Source organism: Tenrec ecaudatus, chromosome 1 (assembly GCF_050624435.1).
Source record: "Tenrec ecaudatus isolate mTenEca1 chromosome 1, mTenEca1.hap1, whole genome shotgun sequence".
NCBI classification, from domain to species: domain Eukaryota; kingdom Metazoa; phylum Chordata; class Mammalia; order Afrosoricida; family Tenrecidae; genus Tenrec; species Tenrec ecaudatus.
The window spans coordinates 77,997,658-78,018,362 of NC_134530.1; the positions used below are offsets into that span (position 1 = coordinate 77,997,658).

The window sequence follows — 20,705 nt, forward strand, 5'->3', positions numbered from 1 at the left end:
TAAAAGAAGGCTGTATTGGTTGAGTGACAAACGAATGAAGGAGAGCACTAAAATCCCTACCTGCTCCATCGCTCAGCTCTCCCACACTCTCCCCACCCCAAGCCACATACAGAATCAGTCCCTTGGCATCACCTATGACAGGCAAGGCTCTTTCCTGGGCTCATACATACCCCCTGTGAAGGAAGTTCACCTCTTCCCAAGGATACGGAGTAAGGGAGACTAAAGAAGAACCAATGCATCTGAATTATGGAGCTGGGAAGGAGTACTGGAAGCCGGAAGAACAAACAGCTCTGTCTTGAAAAGGACAGCCAGAATGCTCCTTAGAAGTGAGGCTGGTGAGATTTCGCCTCCTGTACTGTGGACATGCTATCAGGAGAGATCAATCCCTGGAAAGGGACATCATACTTTGATGAAGGTAGAAGGGGAGCAAAAAAAGAAAGAACTTGGATGAGATGGACGGACACAGTGGCTGCAAAAATGTGCTCACACATAGGAACAATTGTGAAGATGGTGCAGGACCTGACCGAGCAACAACAAAGGGTGCCCCCTCTGCCCACCCCAGCCAGGCCCACACCAGTACACGAACAAACAAACAAACAGAAGGAGTAGCAGCATGGGCTGCTGGAGTGCCACCGACCTTAGGGGGCTTGGAGGGCTTCCTAGAGCAAGTGGCGGCAGGGCCGAGTTTTGAAGAACTCTTAGTAGCTGACCAGACTTGTGTCTGGGGGTTAAGACTTTACACGGGTATTCTGGTGGGATTGCTGTGCAGAGTGCTAAAGCAGTGGTACGGAAACTGCAGACACGTTACACACTTTAGTACATGTGAGGCAGGGTGTGTTCATTTAAAATCCAGAATGTTCATGTCATAGATGAAGGGTAGCTCCAAATCTATTTGAAGCAGGTCCCCAAGAGATCAAGGAATGGAGGGGGTAGGTCCAAGGTCGACACTATTGCTATAGGGAACAAGAAGTTTTCAAAGAATTTCAAGGAGTAGTGTAGCAACGATGAAACATACAACTTTCCTCTAGTTCCTAATTGCTTCCTCCTCCCCCACTATCATGATCCCAATTCTACCTTGCAAGTCTGGCTGGACCAGAGGATGTACACTGGTGCAGATATGAACTGGAAACACAGGGAATCCAGGGCAGATGGTCACTTCAGGACCAGTGGTGAGAGAGGCGATACCGGGAAGGTGGAGGGAGGGTGGAGTAGAGAGGGGGAACCGATTACAAGGATCTACATATAACCTCTTCCCTGGGGTCGGACGACAGAAAAGTGGGTGAAGGGAGACATCGGACAGGGCAAGATATAACAAAATAATAATTTATAAATTATCAAGGGTTCATGAGGGAGGGGGAAGCTGGGAGGGAAGGGGGAAAATGAGGAGCTGATGCCAGGGGCTTATGTGGAGAGCAAATGTTTTCAGGATAATGAGGGTAACGGATGAACAAATATGCTTTACACAATTGATGTATGTGTGGATTGTGATAAGAGTTCTGTGAGTACCCAATAAAATGATTTTTCAAAAATTTCAAGGAGTAAAGAACACGACGGAGTCATACCAGAAAAGCTTCCTGGTTTTTCCTCATAGACTACTCATGGGCACAAACATAAGTAATTAGAGCATGAGGGAAGCAAAAGAACCTTAGTGGCGGAGTAAGTTACGCCTTGGGCTACTAACTACAAAGTCAGCGGTTCAAAACCACCAGATGCTCCTTGAGAGACAGATGAGGAGTTCTACTTCCATAAAGAGTTAGTCTCAGAACCCCCCCGGAGCAGTTCTACCCTGTCCTGTAGTGTCATTCTGGGTCCAAGTTGACTCGGTGGCAGTGAGATGATAGGCGCAAACCATTAATTCTGAGTAGTCCAAGGAAACTGGCATGCCGCCTCGTGATTCTTTAACCAGGAGGAGATTAACTCAGACTAGTGAGTGAAGGCTGATAGTGTTGAGAGCTGACTGTAGGTCACCAGGGCAGCAGTGTTCTGGGTCCTTTTCAAACATTTTCTTTAAATATATAGATATATATCTGTGTGTGTTTTAGTCACTCATTCAGTCATTTATAAACAAAACCCAAGAAGAGCAGTGATCAACCATATATTTAAGCCGCAGTCGTTCTGGTTTAGAAAAGGCATTTTGAACACAGAACAACTGGTGGATTACAGGCCTAGGCTGTCAAGAGCCATGACCTGGTGTGTCTCAGGGGGAAAGGTCCATAGGAGGCTAGTAAGGTGTCCTCTGTGTGGCTCCACTCAGCAAGCAGCCCCTGTAGGCCTCGTATGTGCCCAGCCTTACACTGGACACTGAGCAGAAATGAAGCCAGCCCAGGCCCTGCACTTCGGGAACTCCCCTTCATCCCAAGGGGAGAGGAGCCCGTAGGAACAGATGACAATGGAGTGATTAGTGCTGTGACAGATGGCTACTCAGGGTGTAGATAGGCATAGAGAAAGCCTCCACATCCACCTGGGGGATGGAGAGGTGTCCTGGAGTCTTACAGGAATGGTGGGCAAGCGCATTCCAGAACCAGGATCCCAACATACAGGGCAGTAAGAAAGAGCCTGGATGTGTTGCCGTTGCTGTTTTTACTGTTTGCTCTGGTGGGGGTGCAGAGCCTTCCTGCACCGCCAAAGCCCAACCCAGGGGCTAAAATTGGAGACAGAGGTAGGGAGACTTGTATATTGGGCAAAGAATTTTGGCCTTTTCCCCTTTAGGCAGTGGGAGGCCTGATTTATATGCTGTAATATAATCACCATGCCCCAAGCCTGGGGAGGGGCACGAGCTGGGAATACTTTCCACTCCGGGCCCCCAGCAGGTGCAAGCATCTGCAGGGACTTTCTCCTGGGAGGAGGGAGAGACCCTCTGTCCCCACCAGTCCTGCCTCCTGCAGCTGTTCTGTGGCGGGAGTGCCCTAGCAAGCCCCACCATCAGCCTTAAATAGTAAAAGGATGCAGCAAAGGCAGCCACTTTAAAAAGCTAGACTCCCTCACAAGTTGACAATGCCACTGGAGAGAAAACAAGCATCCAAGGAAACATTGTACGAGCTACTCTGTAGTCTTCCTAACAACCTTTAGAAGACATTGTTACCCCCTGACTCAGGTTAGGCAACCTGTCCAAGGGGATTAAGAGGCCAAATCTAGCAGGAGGGAACCTTGAAATTAAGCCTGAGTGAAATCAGTCACGAAAGGGAAAATATAATGAGCCCACTTATATGGACTATCGATAATGGGCAAGGGTATTGAGACCAAAGTTGGTTATTAAAAAAAATTTTAGATCAGAACCCCGGCTTGATCTGTCTAATGCCCCCTACCAGTTACTAATGTAGAATGCAAAGTAAGATCTGGATTAAAGCTGAAGTTCTGCGTGCCAGGTTTCAGAAGGCTCTGGATAACAGTGAGGCCCAAACTCATTTGTGGAATCCCCATATGGATTAAGCCCCCATTTAATTCCTTCTGATCATTAACCAGGGATGTGTAATTTTACCCTCAAGCAAAGTACATTGAATAGATGCCTGGGTGTGACCTAGAAGGATTGCCATATTGGGGTCACAAAGTCCTGACTGGTGTGGTCAAAAGATCTTGGATCAATCTTGGACGTTCTTCGAACATAATGTACATGTCCCACTGATGGCCCCGTTCCTGCTTCTGTGATGTAATGACTTGCTACCAACCACGCGGTTGTTTCCTTTGCCCGCCCATATCCTTTCTAAGTCTCTGAATCTTACCAAGGAGCCCTGGTTGCATAGTGGATTATGCTGTGGGCTAAACACAAGGCCAACAGTTCAAAACTACCAGTCGCTCCAAGGGGAAAAAAACAAGACCATCTACTCCCATGAAGACGGTCTCTGAAACCCACAAGGGCAGTTTTACCCGCCCTACAGGGTCACTAGGAGTTGTAATGAACTTGATGGCTGTGGATCACAGCAAAAACTCTGTGCTAATGGTCTCCTTTATCCAGATGATATCTCTTTGTCTTTTGTCCTGTTTCTGACCTAATGAATGATCTCCTTAACTTGTATTTCAGATTTGGGGTCTCTTTTGAACCCTAAAACATATTTCAACTGTAAAATGTGTTAGGAGGGAAAAGATGTTTCAGGGCATTTTTTTTCCTCCGTGAGCATTTGATGCTTTAAAAAAGATTCCTGTTTCTTTCACTTCGTTAGGGGCCCTAAGCACACACGCTTAGTCTCTCTTTTGACTGATTCAGAATTATTCTCAATGACAGGATTCAGTCTCCCTCTGGCCCACTGACTGTCACAAAAATCATTCAATTTCATAAGAAAATTTAAAAAATTTTTTTACTCTAGTAAACAATCCAAGTTTAAAAAACTAAAATGCAAGCTATTCATAAATTAAAAAACAAAAAGAACCACCAAACATGTTTGGCTCTTCCCATGCCGGAGGCTCCATTGTCTGCCCTGTTAACCAAGCTACAAACTTATTTTTGTATGCTTGACTCCATGCTAGCTTTGGTGGTCGAGTAAGTTATATATTAGACTGCTACCTACAAGTTCAAAACCACCTCAGGAGAAAGATGAAGCTTTTTACGACTGTTAAGAGGTAAGTCTCAGAGATCCACCAGGACAATTCTACTGTTCCATGGGATCACTGTATCAGAACTAACTCGGTGGTGGTGAGTACATATACTTGACTCCACATGGCTAAGTTTTGCGCATGTTGCTGCTTCAGCACCCCTTGTTGGGTCGGCCTTCCTTCCCCTGCCTCTCAGGAACTCCTGCCTCCCTCCCTCCCACCACTAATCAGTGGGAAATAAAACTAGAGAGAGCATGGATAAGAACACAAACCACTAGCCAGTTAAGAATCTTCCGTGTTAAGACTACCCAGGCCATCTCAGAATTTCCTGCCTCCAGTCCAAGGCTAGCCTGGAGGGGAAACGCTGGAAATAACTCTGAAAGATCACTTAAAGGCCAGCTGGCAAGATGCTGTGACCAGTCTGAGAGCCTCATTTCAAACCTTGCCTCAAAAGCTGTACAAATGTGCGCACTTCGTCTGTACTGGCTCTTATCTCTGTTGCCATTGCCTCCCAGTGGCCTGGCTCCGAAATGGCCTTGGATCCCACTGGACCACAGTAAACGACTATGTTCTAATCATTTCTGTGCAATGTAACATCTTAAGGCTGATGACAGTCAAGCCACTGTTCCCAGCACCACCTCAACGTGCGATCCCAAGAAGGGAGGCACCGGGTGCTGTGTGGGAACTGGGCTGTGAGAAGTCTTCAGTGTGATTAAATATGTAACACTACTGGTAACAATTGTATGAATGTTGCTATTCCTATCTAAAACCTTCAGGGGATGAAGGTCACTTTCTCCTTCTACATTCTGGAGTGCAGATAAGGAGAACCTATTACTTCTACAATCCCAAACCTCAACCCTTTCCCTTAGTTTCTGAGCACACCAAGAAACTACTTCACATTCTTGAAATACCATTCGCTGTCTTATAAAGCCCTGTTCTGGGGGAAAAGCCCCTTCCCTCTATCAACTTGAGAAGCTGGCTGGTCACACAAGCCTCCTTCCTTCAGGAGCTGCAAACCTGGAAGCCACAAGCAGGAAGTGGTGGCAGCAGAACAGTAATCAGCAGGCAAACCACCATCTCGCCCCCTAGTGACCAGGGAGATACAAGACAATCATTCTTTTTTTTTGACATTCTTAAAAGGCACAGCCTGCCATGGCCTCGGAAGTGGACACCACAGAACACAAGGTACTAATAAATCAAAATAATTTATTCAGGAGACAAAACGTGTCACAAGGTCCATTCTTATGAATTTCCAGCTGAAGCTGCCTGGAATAATCCGCTGCCCCAGCATGATGAACAGGGACAGGTGAATTGCTGAGGTCGCTAATCACTCACCATGAAGGTCTCCTCTACCAGAGGGCAGGCTTGTGTTTCACGCACTTGGGCAACCCTGAAGCAAGACAACCTTTAACCTTCATGTTACACACACCTCCTGACTGCTCTGAGTTTATTTAGAGACCTCATTCTAAAGGCAAAAGAGAAGGTTCAAGGCAGAGCGGGGCGGTCCTAACTACTGACTGTTTCGGGCTCTGGAGGTTCTCCGTTACGTAAACCAAGGCACTTTCTGATTTCCACGCCCTCCGCAGTGATGGAGTGGTAGCAATAAAAATGTCATGTCTGATTTGTTCAGGTTCTATGGTTTCTGATTTCTCCAACTTGATTTTTTTTCCTTCCACCAAGTGTCTATGGCTCCCAAACGTGCTTCTCTTTTTCAAAGAGCTGCAGAAGTTTGAGGGCCAAGACCCCCTAGACTTGGGTGTCTTCACAGAACACACCCAGATAAAGGACTACTGAATGAAACCAGGTGACATCAAGTTCAACAAAGTCTTCATGCTCCAGAAGGTTGATCTCAAAGGATGATACTAATTCTCAGAAACAGGAGGTACTAGCCTCAGGCTGTCCGTTGCCCCGGAGGGCTGGCCCTGCTACCCAAACGTTAAGGGAGTGACACTTTTCTGCTGCTCTTTATGCAACTGCTGGGCGCGGTTCTTGAGCATCTCGGCCTTGGCCTCATCCTTACCCACACCGTCCCCCAGCTTGTACATGCGGCTGGCATTGGCGCAGGCCCACACATGGCCCAGGTCACACGCTCTCACTGAGTACGCGCATGCCAGACTCATGTCCTTGGGGAAACCCGGTGCGCCCTGGAGGAACATGGTACTGAGGTTGAAGCAGCTGGCTGCATAGTTGCCGTCACAGGCCCTTGTGTAGTAGTCCCTGGCCTTCCCCAGGTCAGGCTGGCCATCCTCATTGACCTGTCCATCATGTGCCAGGAGGCCAACATTGTGACATGCCTCCACAGACTTCTTTCCTGGCTTCTCACAGGCCATCAGAAAGCAGTTAGAGGCAGCTGTCAGGTCCTGAGTCAGTCCGCCTGGGAGAAAAAAACGAGAAAGAGAAAGTAAATTCAAGCTAGGTGCACTCTGAATGTCTCCAGCCAAAATGCAGGATGGCTTCAGGAATGAAATTCATGTACTGTGAGGATGGCAGGAGGAGAGGCAGGAGCCCTGCAGTAATCAACCCATAAGGCAGAGGAAACTGTCACTGTGGCTATGGAGACCTTCCTTCCATCTGGACTAGAGTAGAAAGTCTTTCTCCCCAGAGCAGCTGGTAGTTTCAAACTGACGGTTACCAGCCACATGTACAAAGCACTATGCCACCGCGATTGTTACTGCATGCCTATTTTTGGTCAATTCCTATGCCAGGTCCTAGGAACCCTTGTGGCAGTGGTTACAAATTGGGCTATGATCCATAAGGTCTGCAGTTCAAAAGATGGGACTTTCTACTCCTGTAAAGAGTTACGGTCTCAGAAACTTAAAAAGGGCACTTCTACCCTGTCCTATCTGGTCACTATGAGTCAGCATCAACTTAAAGACAATGAGTTTAGCTGTTAGGTCCTGGGGAACAGGACCACGCACAGTAGCTCAGTGAAACAAACGTTAAAACGACCACATACAGATACTTACATATAAAGATAACTGAAGAAAGTGCCCAGGGTATCATGACAACTCTATCTGGGCTGTTGCGAGCAGCAGGAATAGTTTACGAAGAAAGGACCGTGAGGCGTCAGCCCGCCACCTTCTGCTTTTGTCCCTTCTGTTCTTATCATAGTACTTTTGTTAGCGTTTCTTCCATCCTTGAATTATATCCTTAGATCCATTCTTTTTAAAATCATTTTATTGGGGGCTCGTACAACTCATCACAATCCATACGTACACCCACTGTACGTCAAGCACATTTGTTGCCCTCATCATTCTCAAAGCATTTGCTTTCTACTTGAGCCCTTGGTCTCAGCGCCTCACTTTTCCCCTCCCTCCCTGTTCTCCCTCCCTCATGAACCCTTGAGAATTTATAAACTATTATTACTTTGTCATATCTTACACTGTCCGATGTCTCCCTTCACCCACTTTTCTGTTGTCCATCCCCCAGGGAGGAGATTATATGTAGATCCTTATAATCGGTTCCTCCTTTCTACCCCACCTTCCAGTATCGACACTCACACACTGGTCCTGAAGAGATCATCTGTCCTGGATTCCCTTTTCTGGTTCCTATCTGTACCAGTGTACATCCTCTGGTCTAACCGGATTTGTAAGGTAGAACTGGGATCATGATGGGGTGGGGAGGAAGCATTTAGGAACTAGAGGAAAGTTGTATGTTCCATCATTGCTACACTGCCCCCTGACTGGCTGGTCTCCTCCCTAGGAACCATTCTTTATTGGTTAACAGACAGGATTTTTTGAGAAAGATTTATTATACTTATATGCCCTGAGTCCTTTGAGTTTTAAAAATTTACTCGGGCTACTTTTAAACAGCATATAGTTGGGTCTGGCTTTTTAAAAATCTTGTCTGGCAAACTCTGCCTTTTATTGGACTGTTTATTATTCTACTTACATTTAGTGTAATTATATAATTGGGATTGGGTCTATAATCTTGTTTCCCATATGTTCTTTTGATACCCCACCACCCCCTCTTCTTTGAACTGAACATTCTATTTTATTTCTATAATTGACTTTCTCAGCTACCCCTTTTTATTCTTAATGGTCTATCCAGCCTTAACTTATCATAATTGACCATGAATTATATACTACTTCATATATAAGAATCCTGAATTGTTACACTACAACAAAGTGTCAAAAAAAACCACAATGTGTTTATTTACTATACTGTCATCCTCTGTGCTATTGCTGCCATATATTTTCTATCTATTCTATAAGAATCACAATGCTTTGCTATTAATCACTCTTTAATGTCTTTTGTCAAGATTTTGGGTGAAGATATGCACATACCATTCACACATTCTTTTCTACACGTACAACTCAATTGTGCATTGTATCACCATTTTTAGCACTCTCCCATGTTGTTTCACCACCACTGCCTGTTCAGCTACTTATCTGTCTTCAGAATTACTGTTGTCAATCTCATTTGGCCTCAGAATAAGAGAGCAGTGCTCAGGTGAATACTCATCATTAATCTAGCCAAACTGTTTCGTTTCAGGGATAGTTTCAATACAAGGTTCAAATTTATTCTCAGAGCAACAGACTCAAGGGTTCCTCCAGCCTCAATAGATCCAGCTAATTCTAAATTCTATATGAAAATTGAAACTCCCTTTAGAGTCTTTAAATGACATTAAGAAATGAGGAGGCAATGTCTCCATTTGTGTCTAAACTAACTATATTATACAGTAAGGTATTTAACCTTGCCCCAAAACAAGTCTAATTCACCCTGAGTTTCTGGGAAATAAGCCCTAACTCCTTAGACTCCCATGCCTAATGAAGGGCTTTGGGCTGCTCCGGGCCTACGGTCGCAGAGCACTCTGCCATGTGACTCAGCGGGGGCTTTGGGGCGGCTCAGCCTCTTACCTCGAGTGTGGAGCAGTGTGGAAAATCAACGAGGCCCACGTGATGGGGCCACAGTAAGAAGTTTGGACACCGAGGCTGGCATGAGCTTCTCTGGCTGGCATAGGCTATGCACGCTGTTACACGTATTACCAGGAGAGCGGTGCTGTCCATGATTCCACTGGGAAAGGATTTCTTGGAGACTGGGGCTTGGAAGTTCCCTAGACTCTGACCAACGCTTTTCCCATGGCAGGGTTTAGTCTGTATCTTTTGACTATAATATGCTGTAACCATGAGGATAACGTTTTTAGTGATTTCAGTGGAGTGGTTCCAGAGCTCGATTGCTAACCAAAGGACTGGTGTCCAGAGAGGCCATGGACGCTGTTTCCAGGCAGCGCCTTCAGAGAAGGCACATGGACAAAGCTCATCACCTGAGTTGGAAAATTTTATGGACGAGAAGTTATCATTGAAATTAAATGATGGCAGACACGTCCAAGGATACTTCAGGGAATTGATCCCTTTATGAATCTTGTCATGGAAGAATGTGTGGAGATGACAACTGTGGACGACAGAACATACTGGAATGCTGGTGTTAAAGGCAATGGTACGGTAACGTTAGAAGCTTTGGAGCAAGGGTAAGTAACGGCTCTGTTCAACAGACATCAGTTGCTTCCACACACCACACTATCAAAAGGACCTGTTTTACTATAGTGTAAAAATGAGGCTATATACATTGTTCATGTTAATGTTTTTGTTAAATAAACTTTGTGAACAGTCAAAATTATATTTATATATACATATATATATAACACTCGAGTATAAACCAAGTTTTTCCCAGCACATTAAAAAAATCACTTTATTCAGGGTTCACACAACTCTATCACAATCCATATATACATCCATTGTGGGTCAGCTTTAGCTCTAGCAGTTACTTCGCGACACTTGAACTAATCACTTCATACATCGTGTCAAGCACATCTTTCTTCCACAGAGCAGTTAGACTACCAACTTTCTGGTCTGAGACCGAGTGCTTTAACCATTGGGCCACCAGATGCTAGAGACCTAATAGAGCAATGCTACTCTGTCCTATAGGGCTGCTACGAATTGAAATCAACATAATGGCCATGAAATTAATTTGGTTTTTTGATGAACTCTTCCAGCAAATTATTAAACCTCAGGACACTCCTGTGAAGTCCTGAACTTGCAACTGGTATGAGAAGAGAGGCTGCCTGTGGGCTGTACCCCACCTCACACACATCTCCAGTGCTCTTCATTCCTGGTGGCGACCGGAACTTCCATTTGCCACCCTGCCACTATCGGAAACATCGTAGTACAAATCATTCATCTCAGCTTTTGCTATCTGAAAGGGAATTTCTTTCTCTTCGTTTTTAAGGTGATTGTTGTGGAGTAGAATTAAAGGTTGAACCTGCTTTTCATTCAGCATTTGAAAGATGTGACGGTTTATCTTCTAGTGTACAATACTTCTAATGAGACATGCGAATGCTCACCATTGTTCCCTGAATGTAAGTCCCTTTCTCTCTAATTGCTTCCAAAATTTTGTTTGGTTTTCATCAAATTGCCTACTTGTGTCCTTTTGTTTATCCTGTTTAGGAGTGCTGAATTTTGTGGAACTAAAAGAAGATGTTTTTCCTCAAATTTGGGGTTTTTAGCCACTATTTCAGTGAATATTTTTTTCTATAGTAATTTCTCACTCCTTCTTCAGACTCTAAGATGTACACATTAGATTGATGGGTAGTGTCCCACAGGTCTTTTTTGAAGTGGAACAGCTTTTTTCTCTTTGATTCAATTTAAATAGTGTCTATTGTACCTTCTTCAATCAGCTGCCATTAAATTTTCACTTTAAATATTGTTTTAATTCTAGAATTTCATTTTTGGGTTTTTTAAATTTAATCATTTGGGGAGGGCTCATACAACTCTTATCACAATCCATACATACATACATACATCGTGTCAAGCACATTTGTACATTTGTTATCATCATCATTCTCAAAATATTTGCTTTCTACTTGAGCCCTTGGTATCAGCTCATTTTTCCCCTCTCACCGCTACCCCCACCCTTATGAAATCTTGATCATTTATAAATTATTTTGTCTTATCTTATACTGTCCAAATGTCTCCCTTCACCCACTTTTCTGTTGTCAATCCCCCAGATAGGAGGTTATATGCAGATCCTTGTAATCGGTTCCCCCTCTCTACCTCACCCTCTCTCTACCCTCCTGGCATCACCACTCTCACCACTGGTCCTGAAGGGATCATCTGTCCTGGATTCCCTGTGTTTCCAGTTGCTATCTGTACCAGTGTACATCCGCTGGTCTAGCCAGATTTGTAAGGTAGAATTGGGATCGTGAGAGTGACGGGTGGGGGTGGGGTTGGTGGAGACAGGAGAGGAAGCATTTAGGAACTAGAGAAATGTTGTATGTTTCATCATTGTGACGCTGCAACCTGACTGGCTCATCTCCTCCCTGTAACCCTTCTGTAAGGGGAAGTCCAATTACCTACAGATGGGTCTTGGTTCCCCAATCTGCACTCTCCCTCAGCCACAATGATTTGATTTTTTGTTCTTTGATGCCTGACACCTGGTCCCTTTTACACCTCGTGATCACACAGGCTGGTGTGCTTTTGGTTCTTTTTGTGTAGTTTGAAATTTTCTACTGAGAAATCCCCATTTGTTCACTCATGTTCATCATCTATTAATAAAACCTTAAACCTTTTACAGCTGTTTTAAAGTCTTTGTAAATGCCCACATATCCGTCATTGCTAGATCTGTTTCTATTGATTGTTTTTTGTTTCCCTGCCCCACCTGTTTAATAATTTCTTACTTTATGCTGGACATTAGAAATGATACTTTATTCTGGCTGGATGAAAATCAAGCTACTCAGCACTGTTTATCTTCTGAAATATGTCAACACACAGTTCCATAGTAGTTTCTCATTACAGGTCTCTGGGTCCTAAACCTAGACATGTGCAGCTTCCCAATACTTACAGGGACCTGTATGTGGATTCCTGAAGCTCTTTCTATGTGCAGGTCCTGTCTCTAGTATCCTGCCCAAAGAACTCAGTGACTCAGTGGCCACAATCTCTTACCTGCTTCCTCACTTCAGCAAGTCAGACATGCTCTGCTTGGCTTCCTCTTTAAGCCTAGCCTAGAAATCACCTCCAGGCAAAAAGCCAAAGTGATTGTGGGTGGGGTTCGCCTTGTGCTATTTCCCTTTTCTCAGGGATTACAGGCCTATATTGCCTATTATCCAATGTTTAAAAATTGGTGTTTCTTATCTTTTGTCCAATTTTTGTTTTAGTCTTAAAAGTTCATTTTAGCTACCTGCGAAAAAAAAAAAGACAAGAGACCTAAATGAGCTAACCCAAGCAGCAGAAGAGAATGTTTTGGATAAAAATTTAGCCAAGGGAAGGGGGAAATTCTCTGTTAAAGATCATGAACTGTCTGGGTGACAAGGTTGGCAGTTTGCACATTTGCAGCCATGTCTCAGAAGACAGGCCTTCAACATCTTGAAAACCCTAAGGAGTTCTACTGGCACAAAAGAAGTTGCCCTAAGTCAAACATCATCCTGGCCTAAATTAAGAACATTAAAGATCACATTCCCTATTCGTCTATACATTCTTTAGCAGTCCTCCCTTTCAAGGGTAGCACTTAATTTCTCTCCTTTGTGTGGGCCTATAACAGAAATGGGGGGGAAATGTATGTGTTTAGGGCCAGTCTTACAAGATGGTGCACATTCCCTCTTGCTCTCCCCTTGGATCGCTTGCTCTAGGGGAGCCCAGCTGACACGTCCTGAGGACATTCAAGCAGTCCTCTGGAGGAGCCCCGCTGGAAAACGGAGGCCTCTGCTAACAGCCGTGTGAGTAAGCCACCTTAGAACTAGTTTGTCCAGCCCTTGCCAAGCCTCCAAATATCCAGAATCACTCAGCTAAGCTGCTCCAGCCAAATTCCTGACCCACAGAAACTGTAAGATAATCAATATTTGTTGAGGTAATTTGGTATACAGAAATAAATAACAAATTTACTCTGCAGACAGGTGAAAGAGCGTTAAGAGCCCTTACTCTGTGCTAGTCACTGTACTGCCGCCTTTACCTCCTCCGTTATCCAACACGACTCCTCACCAACAGCTCCAGGGGGCAAGTACCATTTCACCCATTTGAGAAGCAATCAAACTAAGGCACAGCATAACAGCGACTGGCTCAGAGGTCTCACCACTTGCAAACAGCATTCTCTCGAGTCTAATGAGAAAGACTGCACTTTCCCCATCACTGTGTTGAGCTCTTCTCTATGAATCTTCCTCCGTTCACTTCCCTAATGCCTGTGAGGGCCCCTTGTCAGGAGGGCTCAGCAAGAGGCCTCAGATGTGACACCGACTGTAGTGTCAACAAGTCCGCAGAAAGCAGGCTTCTCCTTACCTTTCCCGGTCACATAATAGGCCCCCAGTTTATAGCAGCTGTCGCTGTGCTGGTTCTCCTCACAATTGAACTTCAAAACCTTGGCGGCCTCATCAAAATTCTTCTGGATCCCTTCCAAATAGTCCACCAGTCGATAGCAACCTGTGAAGAGGACAAGGGCTGCTGCTAGGTGGTGGGAAGAAGGGGTGTCATGCTTGATGGTACTACAAAGGGCACAAAAGAGTTCAGTCACTCCGACGGACACCCCATCTCCCCTTTGCCAGACTGAGCACTGTTGGGACTGGAAGACCTTGGCCTCACCACTCAGCAGGCCAGCTGTTTCTTGTCAGGCCCAAAGCCCTACCAACCTCCAGGACAGAAACTTTGCCAGCTTTGGCACTTCCTATCAGGCAACAGTTGGATGGGAAAACCAAAGAGAGGCCCCTAGGCTGGTTGCAAGAAGGGGCTGTAACTAATTACTCTATCAGAGGGGAACTTGAAGCATCAAGAACAGGGAGCAGCTACTCCTTCCCCCGGCCCCCACCTGAGTCTCTGAGCCCTTTATCATCTCTCCCCTCTGCTCACTCCTCTTCAGACCCACTGACACCGCACATCATATTCCCCATTTACTTTTATGCTACAAATACTTGAACATCTATGTAACAAACGTCATTCTAGATGCTGGGAATTCAATCACTTAGCGTCTTAAAACTTATTATTCTTGAAAAAGAAGCAGACAATAAGTAAATAAGTAAACATGATGTTTCAAACAGTAATAAATACTAAAAATGAAGTAACAGGAGGGTGAGTTTGTAGCAGATGGTAGGGCAATGGTGGTCGGGAGGGCTCACTGAGGACGTGTCTGCGCGGATACTGAATAAACAGAAACCACTAGCTATTTACACACACCGAAGTGGGACAGCAACGAAAGCTCCAGGCACAGGGAGCCGCAAACACAAGGAGAGAGGACTTAGGTCTGCATGGTACGGAATGATGAGAAAGAAAGGAGCAGGTCACAGAGCCTCATAGAGGAAAGGAACTGGGATTTTGTTCTGAGTGCTTTAGGAGTGGAGTGATAAAATCTTTGGAAGGCTTGATCTGCTTCTTAGGCTCCAGTTCATGCATGCATGGATTTGTTCCAAAGGAAGTATGTTCAAACACGTCTACAACCAGTGGAAGGCTGCAGATAAGGTTTCATAAGGTTGTCTTCAAAACAAGGATACTTTTTGTGCTGTGGAAAAAAGTGTGGTTTTTTTTTTTTTTTTTTTTAGATGAGAGCTAGTATCAAATTTTAAACAAAACTCACATGGACACCTTCCCAAACTATTGAAGTGTGGCAAGTTTACAGCAATGCAGCCCCACATAAGGGAAATGTTTAGATTTAGATGGATCAAGGAAAGTTGGTAAGACCTCAGAGATGATTCAAGAAAGGCTGTCAACCGCAACAAATGAAGAAATTATGCATGAAGTCCAGAAAATGCTGAGAGAAGACCACAGAATTACCAATGGTTGCAACAGCTACTCAAATTGGGATCTCATGTGGTTTGCCATTTCCAATTTAAAAAAATGTTTTTGCCATTTTCAATTTTAAGTGAACATCTTGGCTTCAGCAAGATTTCAGCATGATGGGTGTTAAAAAAGTATTATATGAAGACCAGCTAGGTTGAGCCAGCCAGAATGCAGTATAGCACCCATGAAACAAACAACATCCCTCTGCTTCCTCCACCTCCCACCCCCACCACCAACATGACCCCAGTTCTACCTTACAAACCCGGCTAGAGCAGAGAATGTACACTGGTACAGATAAGAACTCTCAACACATGGAATCTAGGACAGAAAAATCCCTCAGGAACAGTAATGGGAGTAGCAAAACCATGAGGGTAGGAGCAAGGTGGGGGAGACAGGGGCAACCAAGCACAATGATCAACGTATAACCTCCCCATGCCCCCAGGTGATGAACAGCAGAAACCTGTGAAGGGAGAGACAGTGGACAGTGTAAGATATGAAAATAATAATAATTTATAATTTATCAAGGATTCATGTGGAAGGAAGGATAGGGAAAGGGGGAAATGAGCTGATATCAAGGGCTCAAGTAGAAAGTGTTTTTAAAATGATGATGGCAACATATGTACAAATGTGCTTGACACAATGGATGTATGCATGGATTAGGTAAGAGCTGTAAATAAAATGATTAAAAAAAAAGAAAACTTTTCCCCCCATCATAACAATGTACCTGCTCATTCATCCAGGGTAAAAAGGGGATGCTCTATGAGAATTTTATTGAGAAACTATCCTCCCTGCAGTTCCTCTCCAGGCCCTGCAGATTTCTTTTTTTTTTTTTCTTTTCGTGTCAGATGGGTAATGTGCCCACGTCGTAACAAGTATTATGGGAGGCACATGTCACACAGACGCGTGAGGACCCGATCATCATGTTTATGAACCGGAAAAGGATCCCTGCAGACTTCTTTTTGTTTCCAAAACCCCAAGAACATTTTAAGGGAATAGAATTTGATTCTTTTGACAATGTCCAAACAGCTGTTCGACATGGTGTAAACCAGGGGTGTCAAACACAATTAAAACACGGGCCATTTGGTTCAACAGGCAAGATTCATGCGGGCCACATCGCATTTACAAATTTTATTAAATTTATATTCGAAGTGAGGACTCAGGAATATGGATAGGATAATTACAATACTATATAATTGCTTTTATTTAAATATTTATTTTATGTATTTATAAAATTAAAATTATTCTTTTTTACCAGAAACTTGCCAGCGCTTTCCTACTAGTTTTTACTTACCTCTTCTGTTGTGACCAGAAAATATAACAAAGTAACTAATAAAAAAAACACAAAATGTTGGGCAGCTGACACATGATACACATCGTAATGGCTTCCCTCTAAACATGTTAACTAGCGCTGTTGCTAGGTATGATTCTTAACAGCACAACCAAGAGCGCTCTTTTTAACTTTTTCACTATTGGGATGTTTATATTACGTGACACTGAGAGTGGCAGACACATCGCTTCTAAACATCGCCGGAACTCAGCGCGTTTATACACGTCCACAGCCAGGAAAGGCACTGGGCCACGTGTATACTCGTCTTCAGTAGTGAAAGAGTTGACAAGGGAATTGTGTGTACGGCATTGCCTTGATCTCCCCTACGTGCTACTTCCTTCATAACAATTTTTTCTATTTCATTTTATTTCAGAGCATCATGGGCCACAAAAAATTACGTTGAGGGCCGCATGCGGTCTGCAGGCCGCCAGTTTGTAAACCAGAGTGCAGAATTCTTCAGGGAACGGTTAGGAAGACGGAACTCCTGTCATCAGATGAGCACAGACCTAGATGGTGGGTATGTTGAGAAAGTTCTTCACCTTGATATTTTATTTAATAAAGGTTTCTATGATTCAGTAACAATACTTCCTAACATCCACTCATATATGAGGAGCCTTCAAAAAGTCTGTGGGAGGGAAGGAAAAATGAGAAGTGGATACCAGGGGCTCAAGTGGAAAGCAAATGATTTGAGAATAAGGGAAACAAATGTATAGGAGTGCTTGACACAAGGGATGTATGTGTGGATTGTGATAAGAGTTGTATGAGCCCCCAATAAAATGATTTAATAAAGAAAAAATGAGAAAAAAAGTCTGTGGGAAAACTCCATTATGTTTTCATTTTTAAGCCCCCTCAGATGTTCGTATAAGTCTGGATGAGTATAGAGAAAGTTAGGTAGGAATACATTTTGGCCCTGATACTAACAAATACATTATTTCTGTTATTTTAAAATCTAACCAATATTTAGCATAATTAAGATATTATCTTTAAGTAGAAAATAGATTATAGGTGAGAAATTAGAGAGGCTTTCAAGGAAACTATCAAAAGCTAAGTGGTCAAGGTCTCCTAAGTGGCCCCTAGCCAATCTCTGTTATAACTCCATCTTCTTCCCTCTATTGCTCTGTATCCGCTCCCAGTACACTACCAGGACCTCTCTTCACCAACGACCCAAGCAGCTCACTGTGGCCTCCGGAATAAAGCCTGCTTTCCGTTCCTAGCATTCACAGGGTGGCCTGTTGCGGAGCTCCAGGCTCCCTCTCCAAACTTTACTTCAACTGCAGCTGTCTTCAAATGCTCCAAAAGAAGATGAATTTTCTTCCGCCCCCCTCATCTCCTCCATTTACCTGTCCCTTCCGACTTTCCCCAAAAGTCTTCTCCTCAGTTGCTGTCTCCTACAAATTTCTTCTACCCAACACAGCCCACCTCTCCAAAGGCAAATCCTGATTCTGTTTAAGCCAATGGACGGCAGAGCAACTCTGTGGAGTGAGTTAACGCTGAATATTGCTATGCCTTATTCTGGAAACTAGACTGTGAGGTACTGGAAGGTAGAACCAAATTAATTAGTTTTATAATTGTTATTTTAAATGAAGTAGGAAGGAAACCACCCTAAGGCATTGGTCTGACTACACAAATAAGTAGGTTAAGCATGGGCTTACCTTGCTTTTGGATAATCCTTGCTGGCTCTGAACCAGCTCTTTAGGCACCACCAACCCACTCATACATTCAAAGTTCAATCCCAAGTTCACGAACCCGCACTGCGGTTCCCAGCCTGGGGCCTTCCCACCCGCTGTGCCGCCTGCCAGGCAGCCATCCCTAGGTGCCCGCTGACATCCTCCGGCTTTGTTCGAAGGGTACTTTCCGGGCGCTTTCCCAACCAGGGGGTTTAGGACGGGGCCGCAACTCCCGATTCGCCCAGCCCTGCGCTTACATCGACGGTCGGACGGCTCAGCCCGGAAAGGACGCTCCACGAAGACAGGGCATTCCGCGTTCTCCAGCTCCAACACTGCCAGCGCCTCTGCCCGTCCCGCCCGCCCGCCTGCAGGCCGAGGTCCCCGGGGGTCCCGACGGGCATTGCCCTGCCCCTGCCCCCGCCACCGGACCTAGAGCGTCCCACAGACCACACCCCGAGGGCCACCCGCAACCCCGCCGCCGGCCACGTGACCGTCCCTCCCGCGCAGAGGTCGCCCACGTGCCGCCCCGCCCCTCCCCCACGCGTGTCCACGCGGCCCGCGGGCCCCTCAGGTCGCGGCGGCGGCGCTCACCGTCTGGGTCCTTCTCGCGGTAGCACTGGTAGTTGCACTCCACCTTCATGTTCTCCAGGAAGGAGTTCACCTGCTCCTCGTCCTGGAAGTCCACCAAGCCGGCCATGGCTGTGGCTCGCCGCCTCGCCCCGCCCCCGGGTCACGTGAGCGAGCGGAGGGCGTGGCCTGAGCCCCGCTCCGCCCCGGGTCACGTGAGCGAGCTGGGCGGGGCCTGGGCCGCGCTCGCCCCGCCCTCCGGATGACTGGGCCCCGCCGAGGGACCTGCGCACGGGCGCCGCGTCGCTTCGCTTGCTGACCTCGTCACCAGGACGGCGGCGTTGTTTCCACAGCACTTCAGGGGCCCTCCTCTGGCCATCATGATTTCCTGCCCGCCGCCATTAGCCATCCATTCCTTCATTACTTAAGCAGTCCCAAAGGGACCACTGTTCGCCCAGGTAGGTGCTCGGTCCTATAGGAAGGATGGTCCCCGCCCTCAAAGACTACTGTTTCATAGGAATGTCTTCATCCATTCGTTTACTCAGCAAACAGGCGCCGCCGGACAAAGCAATATTATACGCTCACACAAGTGTAGTGGTCAGTCTGGTCCCTCTGTTCCCAGACCCACCCTGGCCCCCAGCTGACTTAGCTAAGGAATGAATGGTTGTGGGAGATGACTGACCACAGCACTGAACTTTACGCCAGACTATTCTAAGAGTTTCATGCACATTAATTTTCAGTGACACTATGGGACATGTGTTATTACTGTCTCCATTCGGCTGGTGAGGAGCAGGACGCAGAGAGGGCTGAAGTAATTGCCCAAAGGTTAGGTCACAGAGTAAGTGATGTAATTGGTGTGCAACATTTTTTTTCTTGAAACAAAATTTTTTCCACTTATTTATTGCTTTGTTCTCTCGTTCAAGAAAGCCTAAGCTGAATCTCTCCAAAAGCAGTCAGCCCTATTCATCTTTCAATTGCATCCAAGCCTATAGTTTTTAATCTCCTGTAGCAATGCTTCCCAAAAGAGTTCCAGCAGTAAACTATCCCCCCAGTTACTACTTACAACCAGTTCCCTCATTGGGAAGCAGCTTACTACAGCTGGGACATTTCTTTGGGATTGGTGTTTTCTAAATTCATATGATTTGACATTCAATTCTACAATACATCTTTGAAAGGATAACATAAAATTGCTTTTGTAAGTAAAATAGACATTCCAAGTGATGCGCCACATGTTCCCAAGTTTCTTATATCCCTGATCACCTTGAGAAAAACTCTGCCCACTTGCTCTTTTGTAAGCCCTCACCTGGAGGTTGGAGTCCACCTTCCTTAGCCTGGGCTATGAGGCCCTGCACAATCAGACTCCACTCTCATGTCTTGCCTCTCTCTCTTCCTCCCACACTGATTCAACTTGCTGTTTTCAGAAGAGGTCCAAGCCTCGTGTCCCCGTTTACTGATGCTCTTGGTACCCAGACCACCCTTCTCTGCTCTGTGAAATCTTCCCAGCCACACACATTCAAAGCACAACTAGATGTTCCCTTTTCAGTGGTCTGTATCATTTGGTTCAGTATGATAGACTCTAGTAGGAAAGGACTGACTTTGGGGTACAGATAGATCTTTGTCAGATCCTGTGCCATTGTTTACTAAATTGTGATTTTTGAACCAATCAGATTTTTTAGCCTAAATTCTCTTCTATAACCCTTTTATAGGGTTATAGCTCTGGCGATATAGTGGTTACATGTTGGGCTACTAACCTGAAACCACCAATGGCTGCATAGGAGAAAGATGAGGCTCTCTACGCCCCTACAGAGTTACTGTCTCAGAAATCCAAAGGGACAGGTCTATCCTGTCCTACAGCATTGCTGA

At 45.3% G+C, this 20,705-nt stretch overlaps 1 protein-coding gene and 1 non-coding gene across 2 annotated transcripts; both read right to left on the reverse strand.

Moving 5' to 3' along the window:
• Positions 1–5,713: 5,713 nt before the first annotated feature.
• Positions 5,714–19,014, reverse strand: COA7 (cytochrome c oxidase assembly factor 7). Its single transcript, XM_075556173.1, has 3 exons — positions 18,867–19,014; positions 13,794–13,934; positions 5,714–6,901 (listed from the first exon to the last, which is right to left on the reverse strand). Exons 1-3 carry the CDS (start codon positions 18,970–18,972, stop codon positions 6,453–6,455), a joined length of 696 nt encoding a protein of 231 aa, XP_075412288.1. The 5' UTR covers positions 18,973–19,014; the 3' UTR covers positions 5,714–6,452.
• On the reverse strand, positions 16,121–16,224 carry LOC142437920 (small nucleolar RNA U13). The gene has a single exon (XR_012782419.1). It is a non-coding gene; the product is annotated as a small nucleolar RNA U13 (small nucleolar RNA).
• Positions 19,015–20,705: the final 1,691 nt, after the last annotated feature.

Excerpts from the sequence above, each read along its gene's own strand:
- COA7 (XM_075556173.1), bottom strand. The coding sequence starts at position 18,972 with ATGGCCGGCTTGGTGGACTTCCAGGACGAGGAGCAGGTGAACTCCTTC. Across the intron at positions 13,935-18,866 it reads CCGCGAGAAGGACCCAGACG|GTTGCTATCGACTGGTGGAC; the intron begins GTGAGCGCCGCC and ends TCCTCTTCACAG. Across the intron at positions 6,902-13,793 it reads CTATTATGTGACCGGGAAAG|GCGGACTGACTCAGGACCTG; the intron begins GTAAGGAGAAGC and ends TTTTTCTCCCAG.